Source organism: Paramormyrops kingsleyae, chromosome 5 (genome assembly GCF_048594095.1).
Source record: "Paramormyrops kingsleyae isolate MSU_618 chromosome 5, PKINGS_0.4, whole genome shotgun sequence".
Classification (NCBI taxonomy): Eukaryota; Metazoa; Chordata; class Actinopteri; order Osteoglossiformes; family Mormyridae; genus Paramormyrops; species Paramormyrops kingsleyae.
The window spans coordinates 11,044,058-11,065,950 of NC_132801.1; the positions used below are offsets into that span (position 1 = coordinate 11,044,058).

The window sequence follows — 21,893 nt, forward strand, 5'->3', positions numbered from 1 at the left end:
GTGGTTTAAACCCCACTGTTGGCTTGCTGCTACATGAGCACATATGTGTCTCTGCATATATCCACAGAAGCTGGCCAAAAAATGGAAGCACCAAGTGAAAAGGGGCTTAACGCATGAAGCAGCTAAATTATAAGAATGTCAGCAGTAGGTTACATCTGTGTGGGTCCTCACAATCAGCATTTTGATTAGCAAGTTTTTGAAGCAACATGAAGGGGAAAAAACACCACAGAAACTGTCAGATTATTGTCAAGGGGAACTGAGAGTTGAGGCTCACCGACGGAGATGGACAGACAACTTACCAGATCCTAAAAAAATTAAAGTATGGCCTCAAAACTTACCACAGAACTGTGTCAGCAAAAACTGCAGCATAAGCTTCACAAGGTTGACAGTTATAGTAGTAGGACTGTCATTCAGAAACTGCCTCTATCCAAGGCTAATGCCTTGGATAGAGGCAGATGCATATATGCTTACATACATATATAGATATAAGCTGTTTTATTGGTCATGTACAAGTTCACTGAAATTCTTATTTAAACATTCAGTAGAAAAAAAAAGTTCTTTCTCACTCTTTCTTCTGGAGCATCACTTAAATTTATACCAGTCCGTCCCTGTACACCAGGGTGAAGGACTTCCAGGAAAGGACAAACCAGACCTCCAGTGGTCTAACGAAGCTCTGCTGTGTGGAGTTTGTACAGTAAGTCAGGTCATAATCATTGGTCTTTCACTGATGTGGGTGATACTGAGATAGGTTTATATCTTGAACCTAGTTTAATCAGCAGCTGAAATTATTTTGCCTGTTACTTTATTCAGCTCACTGAGCTTAATTGTCTTTGTGGTTCTTGTGAAGGGTAAGTTGATTGTTCCAAAATATTGCATCTCTGCTCTTTCACTCCTGCAGCTTCCCTTTTTCCCTGATCTGGATCTCTCCTGTCGGAGTCAGAGGGTGCACACCTTTTCTTAAATTTCTTGTCTGTGGGATGGAGCTGACCGACCCATTCTTCTGGGTTTAATGAAGCGTGGTCTCTGAGAAAGCCAGGATGCATGTGTAGTGAGGTGTAGTGTGTATTTGGGAAGTTAATGAGTTATTTTAGCTGTGCTTTTGCCCTTGGCTGACCTTGAGCTCATGCTGGCTGATTTTATTCTTCCTGTTCTTACAATGGAAGGTCCCTGAGATCTACAATGTTTACCAGTTTCACCTGTAGTTATTTCTCCATGAGCTAAAGTAAAAATTGTGTAGTACACCTGCAATACGGCGATGTGGTTTTAATAAAGGTACTAATAAGATTCGTTAAACTTGTTCTCGAAAAACACGTTCTTGATTCTGAGCACTTGTTTATATAAAGGGCATTAAGCAGTAACCTAAGTACGCCTAATGGTTAAGTGTTCTGTAGCTTATTCAATGCAAGATATATACGTACACACACACAAACATCCAGAGTTTACATTTAAACGAATATATAAGAAGAGAATAAATCATACAATGTTATAAATGAAAAGTTTTAATGATTCTGTTTTAATACTTAGGGGCTCCTCTTAGCACTGTAAGGAGCGTTATAGCACCCTCTGATGTTATTCATAACGTTTTTCATTTGGAACCATTTCGTTCAATAAACGCACCTTTAAAAGAAAGGGACCATGCCGCGAGACGTTTACTAAGATTTAAAAAAATGTTTCAAGTTGAGAGCGAAGTTCGCGAAAAACATACAAGTCATAAGCTGGCAGCCATCTGTTCTTGGTATCACAAACAAGTCAAGAAAACAACACGCCAGATACAATGTTCAAACTTTGTCGCTAATTGGATCGCTAATACAGGCAGTGATATTTGCAGCTAACTTCGTAGCTACGGCTCTTGTTATCCCTCTGGAACTCCGCCATTTGAGTGTCCCTGTGTCCCTCCGTACGCAACCGGCACATCCTGCCCTACCCTCGAATGGAATGTAACGTAGGCCTCTCAAATAAGTATAAAAATAACCAAAAATATAGCTGCGACTCATTTCTCCCATGTAACTACAGGGCTTTTGCTCGTTCCTCATACGTAGTTACAGCTCTGACTCCTCGCCTCAGTTGGCCATGAATTATAATTGCACAAATTTTGTTACATCATTTGAAAAAAAAAGGTCGATAAGAATAGCAATAGTTTTTTTTTACATATGTGTTAATGACATTAGTTGCTTTAAAATATCTACATTAGTTCACTGTGCAGTAACAATTTGTATATGACAGGTACTGAGGTACGTTATACTATAATTTGATGGAGGTAGGATTACGTTTCTTTCAAGCACCTCCAGCCCGATAAAATCGAGGCACATCTTCAAAACACCACTTTTTTGATTTTCAATTGGGAAAAAAAGTTAATTTCCTAGAGAAAACCGACGTCACAAATATGCATGCATGACCTGCTGACTCAGCTTGAGTTATTCTCGTTATTCCCGTTACCAGTAAGCTCAATTACAATGTGTTTTGCCAACATACAACATGGCACAATTAATGTGAGCACATCAAATAGTAATACAAACTATTACGAACGATTAAAGATAAAAGGACGCGAAGCCGTTGTGACACGGAGTGACACTGTTTCCCTGCGAAAGGACGCGTAGCCAGAGCGGATCCGCGGCCAGAACGCGCATCGGAGGGGGCGCAGATGGCACTTGGCACGCAGGGACGGGCTTTTACACTGACAGACCTTTGTCAAAACATGAAGCCATACTGGCCTTTTGAAGGACTTCCAAAACTTACAAAACATTTAAAATTGGCACATACCACCACCCCTCCAACTGAGTTATTAATGCAAATATCTCGGTTATAAATGTCATTTAAAATCCTCTTTTAAGATTATTTTAAGATTATGTGTGATCACTAGAAGCCATTAGTAATGGAATGTATGCCGAATTTCCTCTGTGTGCTATTGACTGTGATGCGCCTGTCGTCCTTCTGATCCATCTGTCTCCCACAACCGATTATCCACTACAGGGCTGAATTAAACTGGACCCATTCGGACTGATATGTATGAACAAAAAAATGAACGAATCTGTTGTATTCTATGCGTACGTTATTCGGGTTTTACGGACGCAACAAAATCGCTATGCATGTTACGCATTATTCTTAAAGTCCAGTACGATATGACGTCTTAATATTTTTTCCCCATCTTTAAATTTCTGAGGAATTACCAAACGGGATCTAGGCACCTAACATCGCAAGGTACATCGTCTTAGGAAATGCTAACGTTTGCGTTTATATTTATGCTGGTGAAACTATGAGGATCGTGATTAAGCTAATCTTAAGAAGCTCTACGTGTTATAACGCATTTGATGTCGCAAGTGTAACTGCATTATTATAGTTTATTATACTGAATGGCGATTATTAATGTAGTGTCGTGTCATTGCTAGATTCTAGAAGAACTAGGCAGACCAGAGTAGTGGCCAAGGTCAATTTCTGTATTACAAAGGTGTCCATCTTTCTAACAAATCAAACAAGCAACAAACGACGAGTTTTTTATATATTCCACATTGCATCGCGATAGGTAGATGAAGGCTGCCTTGGCCACCTTTCTGCGGAGGGAGGAAGTGATTTAACAGATTAGAGGAGAGGCGCTATGGGAAAGATGATGACGGAGAATCGCAGACCAGCTGGCGCTGAGAAGTAAACTCATGCTGTTCAGCTGTTTTTACTCCAGCAAAAATAGACCCCGCAGATCGTGCACCGTCGTTGGTTTTGTTTTCAGTAACCAGCCACTTCGTCGTTCGTGTTGCCGATGATTTGTTTAAAATCCTGTTAATTGCAGAGGCCGTAAATTGCTGGCGATTTACAAGAATCCGATACGCTGCGTATCAGGTACGGCGAGTCTACAAATATGCGTCGCTTAGGCATTTAGGAAACGTGATTAATCACGTAATTAATCGATGCGGAGCGTGTCGGCTGAGCGGTCTGTGTATTCGGGGTATGGTGATGAAGGCTGCTGTGTGTTAAAGAAGAAGGTAGCGGACCTACAGGTGGTCGACGGAAATGGGGAACGAAAGATGGCACGTTAGGGGTTTACCGTCGTGGATGCACATCACTTGTATTTAGTAGGTGTTTTGGAGGAAAACGTTTAATCAACCTTTTTTTTTTTAAAAAAAAAGTCTTTGCGTTTGTCCATTTTGCCGCGTAACTTAAGCAAAAGTATTGTACTGTTTGCACATTTCTTTTCTGGTTTATTCAGTAAACGCCTTTGCGTATGCAATTGTCTTTGTGTAGGTTGTCGGTGATATTTGGACGACATGGAAGATTCTGCTAAAGAGTACGTGATCCAGTCCTTTGACAAGGAGATCCAGTATCTCCTCAAAACGTCACTCAAAGGTTAGGTCATTGAAATGAAGCAGTGAATTCCAACAGAACTTGGTTACAAGACACTGAAAAATGACTGGTGGTGTTGCTGTTCACATAAAAATATTTGCTGTATAGATTCTAATATTATTGTGTGCATTTTTTGTCAGAGCCCAGCAAAGTGGATTTAGAGAGAGTTTCCAACATAATTGTGGACCAATCTCTGAGAGACCCCAACTTTAGTAAAGAAGCAGGCCGGATCTGTCACACCATCGTCCAGGTGAACTTTTGGATGGGAACTGAGAAGACTTGACTGTGAAGTGTAATATTCTAGTAATTTAGCAGCATTTGGTAAAGAAAAATGGGGGGAAAAAAGAACAATTTTGCTCCCCCTGCAGGCAGAGGCTAAGGAGGCCAGTGCCAGTGTCTTCCGCCGCCACCTGCTAAATCGATTGCAACGAGAGTTCATGGTCCGGGAAGAAACTCGCAACCGCTCCGTTCAGGAATGGGTCCACTTTGTAACATTCCTCTGCCAGATCTTTGACTGTCTCAAGGTAACGCTCACAAATAGTGAAATATAACCTTTTTAGGAAGAGATGCTCGTCCAGTCATCTTATTCATGTGTTAAATGGCAGTCTTTCCTCTGAAGTGTTAAGGTGCTCTCTAACCTGTAGTCACTGACACTGCTCAGGTGAATGACGTACCCATGGTGGCCCTGGTGCATCCCGTGTACGACTGTCTGTTTAGGCTGGCCCAGTCAGACTCGCTGCAGAACGAGGAGGAGGTGAGCATGTCTCACTGGTCGCGTGTGGGTGTGGCAGGTCTTTACATCCCTGCATGCTCACTCGCATGCATCTGTGCCTCCTTAACTCCTACCTCAGGTCGACTGCCTCGTCCTGCAGCTGCACCTCATTGGCAGGGAGCTGGAGGCCGTGAGTATGCAGCGCATGGATGACCTCTTCCACCACCTACGCGACGGCTTCCTGCTGCACAATGGTTTGGGATCCGTGGTTCGGCTATTCCTACTGGAGATCCTGGAGTTCCGGGCTGGGGGGTGGAGCCTCAGTGACTCGGCACGCCAGTACTACTACAGCGAGGGGGCAGACTGAGAGCCTGGTGTTGGGGAGTGGGGGTTGCGGGTCATAGGTTCTGACAGCCGCCTGTCAGTTTGAGCCAATAGAGTGATTGAGATTGGTTTTGAAGCGGCCATTTTGATTTTGGAAACGGGCTTTGTCACGTTTGTGATGGGCTGCCAGTCTAAGTGTCTGGTGCTAAAGTGGGTGGTGTGGATGGCAGTACGGTAGGGTGGTGGATGTCAAAATTTAAGGAAGTTTCTGGTCATTTCAGTTTTGGTGTTTTTGCCATACGAAGAAGAGGTGCGAATATTCATAACTTGGCAGATCAGTACTAGTATTCCAGTACTGACTTGTGACAGTGGTGACTATTGAGCAAACTGGATTAATAGGACAGCGTAAACCAGGAAGAACAAATCTCAGTTTTCAACAATGGAAGATTTGTCAGTGGGTGTGGTTTCATTCTCTTTCAAATGCTCATTAAATGTACTGGATTTACGAGTGGGGGAGGCACTCTGCTACCAGTTTGATAGTGGGTCCTCGTTGGCAGGGGGGCACACATTGGTAGGTCAGATTAGTCCCAGGACAGAGAAAATGAAGACTCCTTGCACCTAAATATGACTTTTGCAAAGTTTCAGTACGCAGGTTTTCTAATTGAACAGTACTGGTTAACTAATATGTTCTCACTCCTGTAATATACTGTACTAAAAGCCAGCAATTAGAATGCTTTGGGGAATCGTGAGTGTGTTAAACTGTTTGGTTTTTGCTTAATTTTGATATATTACAGGTTGCATTTGCAGTGACTCTGAGCTTCCCAGTAACAATGGGTGACTCAATCTTCACATGGCAAAACTTTAGTACTTTGGTACTCATAGAGCAGTAACATACTGCATTAATCACTGTGGAACTCGCTTGGTTTATGCCCATGTAAGAATCTAGACAATCCTAATGGTACGTACAGTATGACAGAGCCAGTGTTTTGTGCTGGTTTTATGGCCTGTCTGAATCCCTGCATTGCACTGAAACTCAGGGCATTACTATGGTATTATCTCAGTGGAACCAGCAGTTTTGAAATATTGTTTGGTTTGAACGCATTTATTGCGCTTTAGTTGTATACAGCTTTCATTTATAGGCATGGAAACTAAAAGGTACTTGATGTTACGTTGTCAGAATGCTGTGCAGCCATACAGTAATCGGTTGGACTTAATCTTTGAATGTTCTAGTTTGAAATCCTATGAAAATTTATTTAAAATAAAGCTGCATATATTTTGTTTGACAGAGAAAGAAGTAACTACATTTTGGACATCCTTGCAAGTAGGTGTATTTCCAGATGAAGGTTCAGTATGTGTCCAGGCAGAATCAGTGGGTATTAAGATGTCGGTGGTAGCTGGGAGATTTCATACTCGTATGTTGCGGTGAGTTCTGCAGAAAGTCCAGTATCTACTTCTGTCCTATTTGTCTTAAGCTGTCAACTCGCTACCACAACTAGAGTTTTTTTTTTTTTCCTTTTTCTTTCCTACTGAAGTCTACCTGATTTATCTGTTACTAGTTGTTACTAATGGTATTTGAGACATCTAAAATCAGAGCTTCATCCACACTGGTTTGAGAAGGATTCAGAAACACAGGGTTAAAAGAGAGATGTCAGCATTTTCACCAGCAAAAATAAATGCCTAGTTGTCAGCTATGAGGTTTTGTGAAGGACCGACAGCTGAATCGCACTTAAGTGAGACTTAAAATCACAAATGTTACACCTTCACAGAACAGCTTTGTTATAAAGCAGTATTTTTATAGAAATGTCTGACTGGATTTTGTTGTACCAAACATTTATGCAAAATAAGAAATGTTATTCAGAAAAGTTCTGCTCTTTTTCTTGACATTCCAAAAAATAAGGTGATGCTCATGAAGACCTTGTTGCTTGTGGCCTTTTTTTATTATTATTTACAACTTCTAGAAACCATAGAAGTTACATCCATATCCCACAGATGCTAGGCAAAAATCTTTTACTGATCCACACTTCTGGAAAATGTGGTGTACCCCGCTATATAAAAGTGGGAAATGAAGTCTTCCAAGGTTATCCAGGATGAAAGTCCCTGTTCTTTGCCAGCAGTACCATCCTGTAATGACCATATCGCCCTCGCGTGGGGATGCTGGTGACGTCCTTTGGGGATAAAGGTAATGCTACCACCAGCGGTAGTGGGCGAAGGCTCTGTTGGCCTCTGCCATCTTGTGAAGCTCATTCTTCTTCTTGATGACAGAGCCCTCATTTGAGAAGGCAGTCAGCAGCTCCTGCGCCAGCTTCTCGTCCATGAGCGTCCGCCGATGCTTGTTCTCCCGGCACTCTGTGATCAGCCACTTCATGGCGAGGAAGCGCCGCCGGTTGTCTGTGAGAGGGGTGGGCACCTGGTGCAGGTCAAGAGGTCAAGGTCATAATAGGCAAACATGGCTATTTCTGTAACTGTGGCGCTGATGCAACACTACTTATGACCACCAGACTGGTCTGCATGGTATGCAGCAGGACCATTCTGCTTATAATCATGACACATTGATTTAAACTAACTTTTCACCTACGCCGTCTTGCTCTACAAGCCACAGATATAAATGTAGGTGACAGCAAGACTGGCAGTGAAGCCACCTGCAGTGGCACCCATGGAGCTGGGTGTTAAGGGCTTTGCAGAAAGGCCCATAGACTTGACTATTCTGCCGAGGCCGGGCTTGAACCAATGACCTTCTGGTCACAGGCACAGAAGCTAAGCTCACTGGGCTACACACTGCCCCCATATTTTTACATATGTCCACCCACCAGCAAACTGTTTAAAAAAAAAAAAAAAAGTTCAACAGACCTACACATATTTCACCTCAATATACACAAACAGGAAAGTACTATATACCTGGTAGTACTTGCCCCCTTTCTGGATGCTAACCAGACCAATAACTGGCTTACAATTGGCCAGTGCCTGGTTGAAGATGATATACGGGTTACATTCTATAGTAGCCTTCTGGGCATCAGGGGTTTTGTGATACTTCTCCACTTGTTTCCTCTTGATGTTCTCAAGTGTCTACACAGGGGAAATGGGTGAATGTCAGTCACATGACGACAGCACAGTCCACTGAAAAACTGACAGTTCGCCTCTTCTATACCTGTAACATGATACTCCTGGCTAGAATCTTGTTGCCACCTTTCATCATCATGTTGATAAATTTGCTGTTAACACAGAAGTGGGGTGTGAAGAAATCACACTAATCGTCAATTTTCAAAAGGAAGTGGTAAAGCAGCATTCCACACACACGCACACACACCATGATACCTAATCATTGGGTCACTGAAGCCAGAGCTGTGAAGTGAGGCTGGTGCTGCTTTGATGGGCCTGACAGCTTTCAGTTCCTGCTCCTTCCTCTGTTCTGCCGTAAGATCCGTTTCTGGGATGTTGTACACTTCCTTCCGAACCTCTGGCTCCAAGTAATAAGGATTATACCTGCTCCATCTGACCTGGAACAGCCTGAGACATGACACAAACTCACCACTGCACACATGAATACTGCTTAAAAATGCTAAGTGCATGAAAATAACTGTGTGTGCGTGCGCGCACTGTGTTACCCTTAAAACTAATAAGAATGTTTAAAATTCCCAAAGTAGAGGAAATATGAAGTGACTTCATAGCATGTTTGGCCATCATGATTTAAAATAAAAGCCTCCATAACTTCAGGATAGATAGGAAGTCTACTGGATGCAGTGTCATTACCACCACCCCCGAAATCCCATCTTTTAATATTTGCTGTGCTGTGCTAGTGATGGAATACATTTCAAACAACATTCCGGAAATCCTCTCAGGAGTTTTCTAAAGGGGTGTGAGAGAGAATCAAAGGTTTGAACTCTTTTTCATGATAATGGGTCATTCACTGTACAATTGTGCTCTTTTTACAATGTCTCCTTGAGAGTCCATGTAAATTAAGGAAAAATGCATGCACTTTTGTCCACAGCTTTGCCAACGGTGATATTCTATTAGAATCACCGTAGTGGTGAGCCCCTGTCAGAAACTTTATTGTTAGGTTACTGCCAAACCTTGCCAACAATCGGGTCTCTCTCAAAGTCTCTGAAATCTTTCCATTTTGGAATGATAGATAAAGTAATCGCCTGCCATTTTTATATATATCCCTAAACCTGCCGGATTTTTTTTTTTATGTAACTTTTTTTAAATATTTTTTATATGCTCAAAGATTTCGAATCGCCTGTTTTCACCATACTCCGCATCTCTAGTTTCTGGAATGGCTGGCAAGTATTTTAAGTCAAAGAGAATGGTGTGCTTTTAAAAAAATTAAAAATGTAAACGTAATTACTAATTAATGATATAAATCGTAAAAGGCCTGATAATTTTGCGAAGGTCAAACTAGAATCGAGCTGATTTCGAGAGAGGCAGCACGAGGTATCTTTGGATGGAGTGGCTAACAAGCTACATATCAAATATAATTTTCAATCGACATCCTCAGCAATTACAGGACACAATAGAAATTATACAGCCACTCAGTTACAAGCAAGCTACTGTACCAATAAGGGACACGATTCACAGAAAGAATCAGTGCCGCAACCACCCTCACTACGTCTTTACTGTCATTTTCCCCTGTACTCGAAGAGCGTATTTTATCACACATAACCATTCAGTAAACATATGCATTTAATATTCATTTTGTAAACATATAATTCTAAACATAAGTAAACATTTACTTAAAAAAACAATCATTTTACCTGGGCGTCCATGGTTTCAATAACGTTGCTGTCACCGCAGCCATCTTGGTTTTTGAAAGGACCCAGGTGAGGGCTGCCAATAAACTGCCTGATCGTCTGCTCCAATTCGCTATATCGGTAAATTTATTTACTTAATTTAACCATACGTATGTTATAATTATTAAAAGGCAATAAACGTACTAACATTACAAGGACAGCTTTCTATATAATTTTTTCTGAGGCTCACAGATGGGAGTTCGGGTGAATGGAAAACAAAGTGTGTCGTCATCGGCGTCGCCATCACGAGGGGTTTCAGCGTTTATCGAATATGGCGGATCCGGAAGGGGAGTCGTTGGAGTCTTGGCTCAGTGAGTACCTGTCACGCAATGGACATTTAATGATTGTTTTCAGGCCTGCTGTTGTGCTGGGCATGAAACGGATTTTGTGCGCATAAACAGATGCGTGAACGAAACCGTTACATTGTGTCAGAATTAAGATTGGGTTTGATAATGTTGACAGCTGTGAAATTCATTTTTCTCTGTGTTTGTAAAGCGGGAAGCGCAGGTCGTAATACTTAGTTAGCTTGTTATTTGCTGTTAGCATTAAATAGTCCTGACAGTAGACAGATAAATAGATTAGTTTATATGATTTTTTTAAATTGTGCGCAGTGAGGAAGAGGAATAAAATGCCTGGGATTTGGCTGGGTAACGAGGTTACCATGATCGACTGGACGGTACTTTGACGTGGTTCCTGCCCCTCAGTGAGTCAGTTAGTGTAGGAGCGCTGCAGCTCACAACTCAGTTATTTTGATGCCACACGTTTTGACAGTTGCAATAAATTATACCAAAGCCTGTACTGATTCACCCTGAAAGTTGTTTTGTGAAATGTGTGTCAGTCTTCACCAGTGAAGTCGGGCGGATTGGACCGGTATTGCTGGCTAATTAACCACCTACCTTGGCACAATGTGTATGATGCTATCAAAACCATGCCATATAATATAACCCCGTTTTAATCTTTAATCAGTTAAGTCACAAGCATCGTATTGATTATGTGCTAATCTTATCGTAGTAAACATATCTTTTTGTTGTACTTACTGCAAGGGAGTGACGTCAAACACATTAATTTTATGCCCTTTTGTGAAAACAAGCGCTGCGATGTGCACTAGTCACATATAAGACTGCAACACGCTATAGCATTAACTGTAATTGCATTTTATTCCAGCATCGGCATCGGCCCTCTGCTTTGAGAATCAAATCTTAAAATTAGGATTTTGCCATTTTGTTAATTTGACTTCCTATGTCAGCCCCTGGAGGTTGGGAACCCCTTTGAGTCTGGTTCCTTCCAAGGTTTCTTCCTCCTCGGGAGCTTTTCCATGCCACCTGCTTTCTCGCCTCTGGCTTGCTTAGGGGGGGCTTTGGGTGGGGATAAAGTAAAGTGCTTTGAGACAATGTGATGCTGTGAATTGAATATTTTTTTCCGGTTAAAATTAGAACTATTATTATTGAAGAAGTTAGAAGCAGTAACTTTTAAAATAACGTTTCTCCACAGATAAAGCCACCAACCCTTCCAACAGGCAGGAAGATTGGGAGTACATTATAGGATTCTGTGATCAGATCAATAAAGAATTAGAAGGGTGTGTATCTTCTGACACTCCAGAGGGTGTGATAACTTGATGACATAAAAGCTTCTTTGTTACAAATTTAAAAAGAATGTGTGTGATGATTGAATTTATCTGTTGAATAGCCATTTCTTTTACCCACTTTTGGACTATTTCTTGCCCATTTGATTTTTAAGTCAGCCATCCATCCATCTTGCTTACCTTTTTTCAGCACAGAGATGCAGTTATTCTTAAGTTATGTTAATAATAATACTAGCTTTGTTTTATGTTGTCGGTATTTAAAGACACTTTGTACGTCTTTCCAGTCCACAGATAGCGGTCAGGTTGCTAGCTCATAAAATCCAGTCTCCTCAAGAATGGGAAGCAATACAAGCCTTGACAGTAAGTAATTGCAAACTTAAAAATGAGCTTGATTTTCTGTCAAATGCTCCAGGCTTAAAGTGTATCTCACTTTTGCAGGTTTTAGAAGCCTGCATGAAAAACTGTGGGAGAAGGTTTTATAATGAAGTTGGAAAATTTAGATTTTTAAATGAATTAATAAAAGTTGTCTCACCTAAGGTAAGCCCTCATTCTTGTTGCTAAGTGTTGATTCCCTGTGATGTGCATTTGTGTCATTTTGGGGTTTGTCTTTCTGTTGCCTCAGTATCTAGGTGACAGAGTATCAGAGAAGGTGAAGATAAAGATCATTGAGATGCTATATAGCTGGGCTGTAGCTCTGCCTGATGAAACCAAAATAAATGAAGCCTATCAGATGCTGAAGAGACAAGGTGAGGTTTTTGCCTTAAATGCTTGACCAATATTTACAAATGTTTGTTAGTAATACTATACTTTCGCTTTTTAGGTATCGTCACCACAGATCCAGAAATTCCTGTGGACAAAACTCTGATCCCATCTCCCCCTGTTCGTCCCAAGAACCCTATATTTGAGAATGAAGAGAAAAGCAAGGTGCGTGAAAACCAGATGTGCACAGCAGGAGGGCGGATGGGTGTGTGTGAGATGGTGGAGATCGCTGACAGCCACCTGTTTTTGCAGTTGCTTGCGGAGCTTCTGAAGAGCAAGAACCCAGAGGACCTGCAGGAGGCCAACCGGCTCATCAAGAACATGGTGAAGGAGGTGAGACTCTGGCCCTGTGTCACATGGTACCTTCAGGATAGCTTCTCTCCAGCTTGACGTGCTGCTGTTGCATGAGGCTTACCCAGCTGGGCTGCGACTGTTCCTCCAGGATGAGGCCCGTATGCAGAAGGTGACAAAGCGTATGAACACCCTGGAGGAGGTCAACAACAATGTGAAGCTCCTCAATGAGATGCTGTCCCATTTCAACAGAGAGGAGTCCTCTGATGGAGACAAGGAGCTCATCAAGGTGTGCTTTCCCTGACAGTAGATTTGAAGCATTTTTTATGCTGAGCTCTGTTCTCAGTCTTATTTTCCCCTTTAATTGATTCAAGATTCAAAACTTTGTCATGTGTAAAAGTACAGGTACAAGTGCAATGAAATTCTTAATTGTGTTCCTCCCTGCAGACTTAGACAGCATTGAACATAGGGCACAGTCAACTATATAAACAATAAATACAACACGATAGATACTATATACATACCATAGATACAATTTATACAGTATACACACAATATATACTGTATATACCCATATATAGGTACATAATATTTGTATATTCTCAATATGAAGTTGTACAGAAAGTTCTTGGACATTATGAAATCCAGACTAATGTAAAGATTTTGTATGAACATACTATTTGTTTGGAGTTGATTTATCTTATAGCAACATAGCAAAGGATCAACATATTTGGAAATACTGGTGGACAACAAAGTTTGTTAGCTAAGTAACTGATTTGGAGGATATGCAGATATGGAAATAGCCGGGCACCAGTTTAACCAATCAGAGAGCCATTTATTAGGGTGCACTGTTGGTGGCCCTTTCTCTTAAATATGTATGGGTCAATAAACCATACGGCAATATGAAGGGAACTCTGGAGGACACCAGAAATACTGCTACACTTGCTCTTCACTGTGTTGAGGGCTATAAAACCACTGCAAAATACTGGAATTCTTCAGTTCACTGAAAGATTCATGGTCTCTATATAAAGGAAATTGAAGATGTCCCAAAGTGCCCCAGGAAACACATCTGTTTTTATGGAAGGCTGGGCTGGAGAAAATCTTTGCTCTCTTAAGGGTATTAATTTACTAGGATATTGCCTTGTGGATAAACTGGCCACATAAATATTCCCAGCAGTCAGGTGTAGTGGTGAGAATGTCATAACTTGGCTTTTGTTTTTCTGAGTTTGGACGTGAGTAGCTTGGATTTCTAGACGGAGCATAAAAACAGTCAAAACAAATATTCTGGAGAGAATCTGGCTCTGTGTCCGTCAAATGAACTTGCACAAAATTGAGTACTGTAACGTCAAAGATCCGAAACATTCCTACAAATCTTTTGAATGGCAGATTAAGAGATGAATGGGCAAGTCAAAGTCCAGACCTCAGCTGAGCAGAAACGTTGTGGCAAGCCTGAAGCAGGCATGGTGGGCATCCCACAAACTCTGGAGCAGTTGATGATCAGTCAGCAAGAATCAGCCAGCAACAGTACTTACATATGGGAGAAGATTTATTCTCTGTCTTGGTTGTACCATAGCTTCTTGAATTCAGAAGTTTACTTATGCTTTATTACGTTTGAAAGATTGTTGGGTGTTGGAATTCAAACGAAGATTGCGTGACCTTGATTTTTCTAATGTTACAAAATGCTTCAGATGTTCACGGAGCACTGTACCTCAATGAGTCAGTAACCTAAATATGACCCATGTTCAGTGCAGTGAATTGGCATTGTCCATTCTTTGGCAGATTCTGAACTGGGAGTGTCTATATTGCGGTGAAAGCTGGTAGGTCTAGTGATACCTTGCCTCTACCCTAAGCCACAGGTCTTCAGGTCTAATCCGGGATGATGACAGCATATGCAGAACTTCCAGTTCCTTTTTGACGGCTAACAAATACAATGCTGGGGAAATCCCCTGAAATAAGTTGTTGGAAAAGAGTTCATTTCAAAAGGGTGGTTGTACTTTAGACAAATAAAAACTCACTGCTAGTGTATTACTCAGGTTCTGATGCACTCTAATGGTGCACAGACCCCTGTTGTTGTGTCGGCAAGCCAATTTAGAAAGGCCATGTAAAAATTGCAAGCTGACCTTTATTTTTCTGTCAATGTTGCAGGAGCTTTATGATCGGTGCGACAAGCTGCGCCGTACTGTCTTCAAGCTGGCCACCGAGACGGAAGACAATGACAACAGCTTGGGTAAAACAAAAAAAAATTATAACAACAACAAATAGTAAGAGACACCATTTGCCACCACAGTGTGAGTGCCGTCACTCACAGCAGGCTTCCAAGCAGTATCTCGCCTCTTGTAGGAGACATCCTGCAGGCAAGTGATGATCTGTCCAGGGTCATCAACTCCTACAAGAAGACCGTGGAGGGACAGTCTGTTAATGGAGAGACTGATGTTCTGGGGACAGCACTCACACAAAGTAAGTGCATCCAGGCTAAAAGTGTAAAAAAAAATAATAATTAAAAATCGCATATACAGCTCTGGAAAAAATTGAGACCACAGTAAAATATTCAGTCTTACTCATTATGTAAAAGGGCTTATTCTTTGCTTTATGGGTCTTCAGGCCTGCTTCTAAGAGCCTGTTATGAATTGTCCTTGCAGTGCACTTCACACCACTTAATTTTTGAAGGTCACTTGAGGTCATCCTCCGATTTATGAGGCACTGTCGGATAATTTGTCGGCCATCTCTGGCAACTACTGTCTTCGAAACTTTGAGCCTGGAAGCAGCCTGCCGCGTAGTGTAGCCTTCTGCCAGCAGAACCAGGATTAAACCAGGATTTAAAAATGCTATTAATTAAAAAATATATATACTGTAGAGTGGTCTTTAAGTTTTTTTCCAGTGCTGCAGAAACATTCTGCTGTAAGCATGTGCTCTGCAATGTCCTGGAAGCCCATTGTCTCCTGCCTGCCATGCTTTGCTTCCTGGGAAAGGCTTCTGGCTCAGTGGAACCCTTTGTAAGATAATTGGTCATGGAAGATGGATCAATGAAAAGGATAATTGCAGATCTGTTTAACTGCCTGTCCGTATGTCAGTGCACCGGGGTGATTCACACATTATTGATCTTGCTTAGCTTAATCGTAATTATCAGGAAGCCCCTGCTGCATATGCAAGAACCCTCATATCCGCTTTTTGTTGTTTAGGTACCAGAGGCCACGACCCTACAGAGACGCTGATTGACTTGGCTGGCCTCGACATTCCCACCCCCTCCCCCCCAGAGTCCGTTCCAGATCCCACAGCGTCCAATCAACCGCCGGCACCATCCATTCCAGTGCTGCCCCCTCCCCCCTGCAAGCCGACCGCTTCGCAGGGTTGCCCTGTCAGTCAGACGGAGAGCCCCAGCCAGCCCTCCGCCGCTCTCTCCCTGCTCGATGAAGAGCTGCTCTCCTTAGGTGCACTTATTTTTTCTCCCATGTTTTATGGGATTTTTTCCCCCCTATGATACACAAGCTTTGAGCCTTAAAGGAATCGCTGTATCTAATCAGCAATGGATGTCTTGTGATTTTGACAGATTATTTTCATGACCTAGCATATAAGTACGTGCTTTTATTTATTTTCATGTTGTAGCCAGACATGGCGAAAAGCCCTTAATGATCCCCAGTAATTAAATGTTTTGTTCTAAATCTGTCATCTGTATCTCACATTATTCTTCTCTACGTAATGGAATTATGGCTGTGCTTATTCACTTATTTCCTTAGTTATTTATTGCCTAGTGTGGCCTGCATTTCCATATCTCAGGTCTGAATGATCCAGTTCCTACTCTGAATAGCCAGACCAGTGTGCAGAATGAAGAGGAACTGAACAGTGTATCCAAGCCATCGCAGGTGATGCGTGTTCAGTGATCTTAACGTTGTTTACTTCCGTGTTGCTTTTCTGCAGTTGGACTAAGAGGAACGTGACTCGAAATATTTCCTCTCCTACTATGGCCAGGCACCCAGTTCAGGGCTGGATTTCTTTGGGGGTGGTCCTCTTCCAGGACTCATGTTCCCCAACATGCAGGGGTCCACAGGCCCCAACCAGAGGACACCTGTATGTTACCCAGAAGCCCCTAGGACCTCCTCCTTCCCTTTCCCCAGCACAGTGCAGTCCAGCTCGGCCTCCCTCAACCAAGGTCTACAAGACCTTGCCATGCTGGACCTTGGCGACCCAAAGAGGTATGTGAGGTTTTTTAGTGCTGGGGTGCTTTCACCTCTCTGTTCTAGGTTAGATATTTTTATATTAGTGCTAACAGGCAGAACAATAATTCTAAACAGGTTATGAGGTAGTTTTTATACTTTGTACTGGCCAAGAGCGACCAAATGATTTATTTAAAGATTATTCTGCTTTAAGCCATCGGGGGTCCATCTGTTATACAGTCATTCAAGGACTTAACCTGAATAACTTCAGTACATGGCTCAATATATAAATTAATATTAAAAATATATGTAAAAGAAAGTATATAAATGTAACAGTGAAAACTGTACGCTGTATAGATACTTTTGGATAACTAGAAGTTTTTGATGACTATGAGCAACAGTTATAGATATATAGAGAAAGAACTAGAACTGTTGCTACAGTGTGCCTTGCTGTAAGGAGCCCATATGGACGTAATTGTAGCGCAGCAGTGTTAAGTGCCGTGTTCTGTGTCAGCAGCATTCCGGGCCCATTGAACTCGGCCCCTGTGTTTGGGCCAATTTCCAGCGCTGGACTTCCGGCCTCCCCCGTGCCTAGCTTACCCATGACCAGCCCCAAAGCCTCCGCTCTGGCCCAGACGGTCAGCTCTACGCCGGGCAGCCCGCTGTTCCGCTCGCTCTCGCCGATCCTCCCCCCCAGCCAGGGCAGTCCGGCAAAGGGCCCGGAGGTGTCTCTCGCCAATGTGCACGTCCCCTTAGAGTCTATTAAACCCAGTAAGTCACCAGGCAGGCCTCTCAGAAGCTTGTGGCTCAATGCAAATCCTCTGTCTCTTGTTCTCTGAAGCATGGCAGCAATGTGTGGCAGTGGTGGCTTAATGTTTAGGGAAGCGCACTCGTAATCGGAAGATTGCAGGTTCAAATCCCTGACCAGCAAGGTACCCTGAGCAAGGTACCGCCCCCAAACACTGCTCCCCGGGCGCTGAATTAGCTGCCCCCTGCTATGTCACGAAAGTCACATATGGGTTAAATACAGAGGACACATTTTGTTGTTGTGCACTGTGTGCTGTGGTGTCAACAATGACAAATAATCACAAATAATGTGCCATTATGAGGAAAAGGAAACATTTCCATTTTGCATGTTAAGCTTGATATTTTGCATACCTCAGATTCACTGCATTTTGATTTAAGAAATCGTGCTGTGGAGCAAAATCAACACTGAACGTAATTACAGGTACAGCCTCACAGTGGATGGGGGGGCGGGGCTACACCTTATTGTCATTGTGCATAACGAAATGAGGTGTAGGCTCTCTTAGTGCAAGAATCGTGCATAGTAATAGTGTTAAAACAGCATTAGGAAAGAGTAACTAAGTATGATGATAGTAGTACCACAGTTAGTTTCCTGAGTCGAGTGCTTGTGTCTGTGTCCCCCCCAGGCAAGGTGCCCCCCGTGACGGCATATGACAAGGACGGCGTCCGCGTGCTCCTGCACTTCGCCACCGAGTGCCCTCCGGGCCGCCCCGACGTGCTGGTGCTGGTGGTGTCCATGCTGAACACGGCTCCGCTGCCAGTCCGCAGCGTGGTTCTGCAGGCTGCAGTGCCCAAGGTGATCCGGCGGCGCCTCGACCGCCGTGTCCGGGTCCCGCGCATTCCGATCTCCGTTTGAATATTAAGCTGAAGGTTTGGTTTCTTTGCCGGGTAGCAGAGTGCTGTGATATACGGAGCAGTGATCCTATTATGTGTCTTTTAAAAACACGTTGATCAAAGTCAAGAGTGAAAAATGGTGTCATCATGCAGTTTGAAATGGCCCCTGTCTCACTGTCTGCACGTTCCTCGCCATTTTGGGGCTTCAAACCATAACAGTAACAGCCTATTGTTCCTACTCCCCCCCCCCCATGGTTCCTTAATCCCTCCTCTATCTCAGTTTTTCTCTCAGGCTATTTTGAAAACTGAGCCTGAGCTCACTAAAACTTGAATGTCAGATGCGTTCCAGCAGTCTGGAGAGTTTATTTAAAATGCTGAGCTGCCAGTATCTCTTACCAGATTCTTCAACTTTTGTTTTGATTTCCAGCTGTGAGGTAGTGAAATAGCCAAATAATTTATACCTTTACGATTCTGGTCACAACTGGAAAAACAAGAGCAGTTTGGATTCTCAATTATGCACTGCAAATGAATATGATATCAGGGATAGACTCTTGGCGCTTTGTCATCCGATTGATCATCCATAACAAAACAAAAAAAAAGGCAAGTCAAATCAATCAGATGGCCACAGGATGGGCTTACTCTTTGAAAAGGGACGTAAAGGATGTCCTGAGGGGTACCCCCCCCCCCTGGGGAGAAATACCGGATTTCAAATATTCATTATAGAAAATCAATGATGTGCTGTACACAGTTAAGACGGCTCTTATGATGACTGTTAAATGTTTAATGGGGGGGGGGGGGCGGGGTGGTTCCTTCCTTTATTGATTTTACAAGGCCATCCTACATAGGCTGTGTGCAGTGTCTGTTCTCCTGTTTCAAACAGTGGGCCTTTTAAATAGTCTTTTTAATAATCTTTTTAACAAGCAACAACAAAGAAAAATCTTTTTAACAAGCAACAACAAAGAAAAATCTTTTTAACAAGCAAAATATGTTTTATTCTTTACTGCGTTTATTGTATATAATGTAAGAGGGATACCGTAAAGTGCAAGCTTAACTGAAGTGACTTGATCAAAAACATTAGGTGTAAAGAACCACCATAATGCAAACACACTGAATGGGCTGTAAGCTTGTCTGCTCTGTGCATTATTTGATCATTTTTATTCATTTTTTTTTATTCTGGTAATCTAGCCACGCTGTTGCAAACTGAAGTTCCTGCCTCCCACTCACTCATTTTATTTATTGCAGTCAATGAAGGTGAAGCTGCAGCCCCCCTCCGGGACGGAGTTGGCCCCCTTTAACCCCATCCTGCCCCCGGCGTCCATCACTCAGGTGATGCTGCTGGCCAATCCTTTGAAGGTAAGCATCACGCTCGCGCCACACCGCCCCGCTAGCACGCATCCGCTGCGTCACGTGCAATAAATCATGTTGGCTGCACCGAAACAATAGGAAAAAAAAACTCATCAGTTGATTTATGTAGGCCAGTGTCCGGGTCAGATGTTCCCTCATCCTTTGGGTATCTTATAAACATTTTTAATAGCATGATGTCATGAGTTTCCTGAGCTTGCAGCATATGGGCCGATTTGAATAAGCCCTGTGTGTCCATCTGAGCTGTGGCCAGTCTGCAGCAGTTGAGTGACTTGCCATAATGTAGTCATTGATTTATTTATTTATTTTTTGCTCTTGTCTGTTTATTTCCTTAATTTCAGGAGAAAGTCCGCCTGCGCTACAAGCTTATGTTTACACTTGGGGATCGGCAGTGCACAGAGGTGGGGGAGGTAGACCAGTTCCCCCCGGTCGAAAAATGGGGGAACCTCTAGTCCCCCTGAATGGTCTAAAGGCAGAGTGATGGTACGTGGTGGAGAAGGTTTGACTGAGTATGCCAGAGTGAACGGACACTGAGCAGGTCGTTGGTTTAGGATGTTTAATCGTAGTAGAGAAGTGCTGTTAACATTATGCCAACCGTTATAGTTTCGTCTGGTGTAATGTTTTATTTAGCCGTTTTTATTTTTTAGCTGTTTGGGTCCTTAACTGCTGAGCTTGGGATACGGCGAGAGATTGCACTTTAAGGATACATTCAAAGAAACATTTTGTGAAGGAGGGGTCCAGGCGTGCCTGTCTTCGGGTACATTTGGGGAGCAGCCAGTGGTTAGGGATTAACTTCAGGCCGTCAAGAAACTGTTTGCCTAGCGTGCGGTAAAGGCATGAAGAAGCCAGAAGACTAAGTGGGGTGGGGGTGGGGTCACCGCTCAGCAGATCGTTTCGTGAGCAGTTACCTCGGGGAGGGGGAAGCATGGCTGGTGAGAGGTGCCTCTTCTCCACCGGAGTCTGTCTTCAATACCTCATCGACGGCACGTGAGAAGGGAGCAGTCCAACTCACCAGATTCACCGGAGCACATGGCAGCACTCCGTTCTGCTTTTCATTTGTTTGATTGTTTGTTTGTTTGTTTGTTTGTTTGTTTTTTGTGCATTTGTTTGGTACTTGCCAGTGACCGTTGCCATTTCAGACTGTGCAGAGATGTTGCATATCGAAAGTGTTTCATGTCTGGGGTATCGACGGCCAACCTTTTGTTCAGGGTCATTTTTTGAGTGTCTGTCGTTATGGATAGTAAGCTTTTTTTCCCTCACATTTTGAATATTTTGCTTACAGCGCTGTTGCTGGTACTCGAAAGCGCAGGGTCTTTCAGGAACGTAGTGCAACCAACTGGATTAGCAACAGGCCGCTAATGCATGACAGAAGAAGGCCTTTGCGGTGTTTTCATTTAGGCGATGCTTTCTGTTGTACTTATTTATGCTGTCTGACAAAATCTTTATTCAGGTGTTATGGTTTGTAATCCCCCCCCAAATATGTTGATCTCTCCCCTCCAAGGCCCCTCCATCCTTTGTGACTTTGACTGTTGGTAACCTGTACCAGTATTGCTTTTTTTTATTTTGGGGGGGGAAAGGCTGATATTCTCATATCAAATGTGCTCCCCTGTATATTGTTGAGAGGTAACGTTAATGGGCTCAGTTGGAGGTTGACTGCAGCCTTGTGTACGCAGAATATGGTGTCGTAGCTGTGGGGCCTTTTGATTGGCTGCCCCTAATGTACGTCTCCTGCTACACTCTCATCTTTCTGCTAAAGCCCTTTTCCTTGTCAGCACTGTGAACAGTTTCCGATGGGAAAAAAAAAAAAAAAACGCTCCAAACGTTTATGTACATTGTTGTATTTATTGTCCTTTTAGGGGTTAGAGTCAACATACGTGTATCGTGTGGCTAACAGAACTTGTATATATATCATTGTGGGACATGTTCAGTTGCATGAAGAATTAAAGTCTTCATTTTAA

The 21,893-nt window shown here is 42.8% G+C and overlaps 3 protein-coding genes across 12 annotated transcripts; 2 read left to right on the plus strand and 1 right to left on the minus strand.

Annotated features, from left to right (window-relative positions):
* The first annotated feature begins 2,983 nt into the window (after nt 1-2,983).
* Nucleotides 2,984-7,279, plus strand: mif4gda (MIF4G domain containing a). Of its 7 annotated transcripts, none has more exons than XM_023792062.2 (6): nt 2,984-3,004; nt 4,234-4,335; nt 4,473-4,582; nt 4,701-4,856; nt 4,994-5,086; nt 5,184-7,279. In XM_023792062.2, the coding sequence occupies exons 2-6, from the start codon at nt 4,257-4,259 to the stop codon at nt 5,409-5,411; spliced, it is 666 nt and encodes a 221-aa protein (XP_023647830.1). In that variant the 5' UTR covers nt 2,984-3,004; nt 4,234-4,256; the 3' UTR covers nt 5,412-7,279. The 7 variants fall into 7 exon arrangements, with proteins under 7 accessions (XP_023647830.1, XP_023647825.1, XP_023647826.1 ...); XM_023792057.2 differs by lacking the exon at nt 2,984-3,004 and adding an exon at nt 3,054-3,198; XM_023792058.2 differs by lacking the exon at nt 2,984-3,004 and adding an exon at nt 3,508-3,639.
* Nucleotides 7,280-7,283: 4 nt separating this feature from the next.
* Nucleotides 7,284-10,239, minus strand: mrps7 (mitochondrial ribosomal protein S7). Its single transcript, XM_023792054.2, has 5 exons — nt 10,117-10,239; nt 8,681-8,872; nt 8,514-8,577; nt 8,264-8,431; nt 7,284-7,775 (listed from the first exon to the last, which is right to left on the minus strand). Exons 1-5 carry the CDS (start codon nt 10,158-10,160, stop codon nt 7,554-7,556), a joined length of 690 nt encoding a protein of 229 aa, XP_023647822.1. The 5' UTR covers nt 10,161-10,239; the 3' UTR covers nt 7,284-7,553.
* A 100-nt stretch (nt 10,240-10,339) lies between these two features.
* On the plus strand, nt 10,340-21,893 carry gga3a (golgi associated, gamma adaptin ear containing, ARF binding protein 3a). 4 transcript variants are annotated; one of them, XM_023792051.2, is made up of 17 exons: nt 10,340-10,463; nt 11,644-11,728; nt 12,019-12,094; nt 12,173-12,271; nt 12,357-12,480; nt 12,555-12,658; nt 12,746-12,826; nt 12,936-13,073; nt 14,930-15,011; nt 15,125-15,241; nt 15,964-16,212; nt 16,559-16,644; nt 16,751-16,974; nt 17,450-17,706; nt 18,366-18,535; nt 19,816-19,926; nt 20,277-21,893. In XM_023792051.2, exons 1-17 carry the CDS (start codon nt 10,361-10,363, stop codon nt 20,385-20,387), a joined length of 2,217 nt encoding a protein of 738 aa, XP_023647819.1. In that variant the 5' UTR covers nt 10,340-10,360; the 3' UTR covers nt 20,388-21,893. The 4 variants fall into 4 exon arrangements, with proteins under 4 accessions (XP_023647819.1, XP_072568232.1, XP_072568230.1 ...); XM_072712131.1 differs by having other exon boundaries at nt 17,453-17,706; XM_072712129.1 differs by having other exon boundaries at nt 12,019-12,271.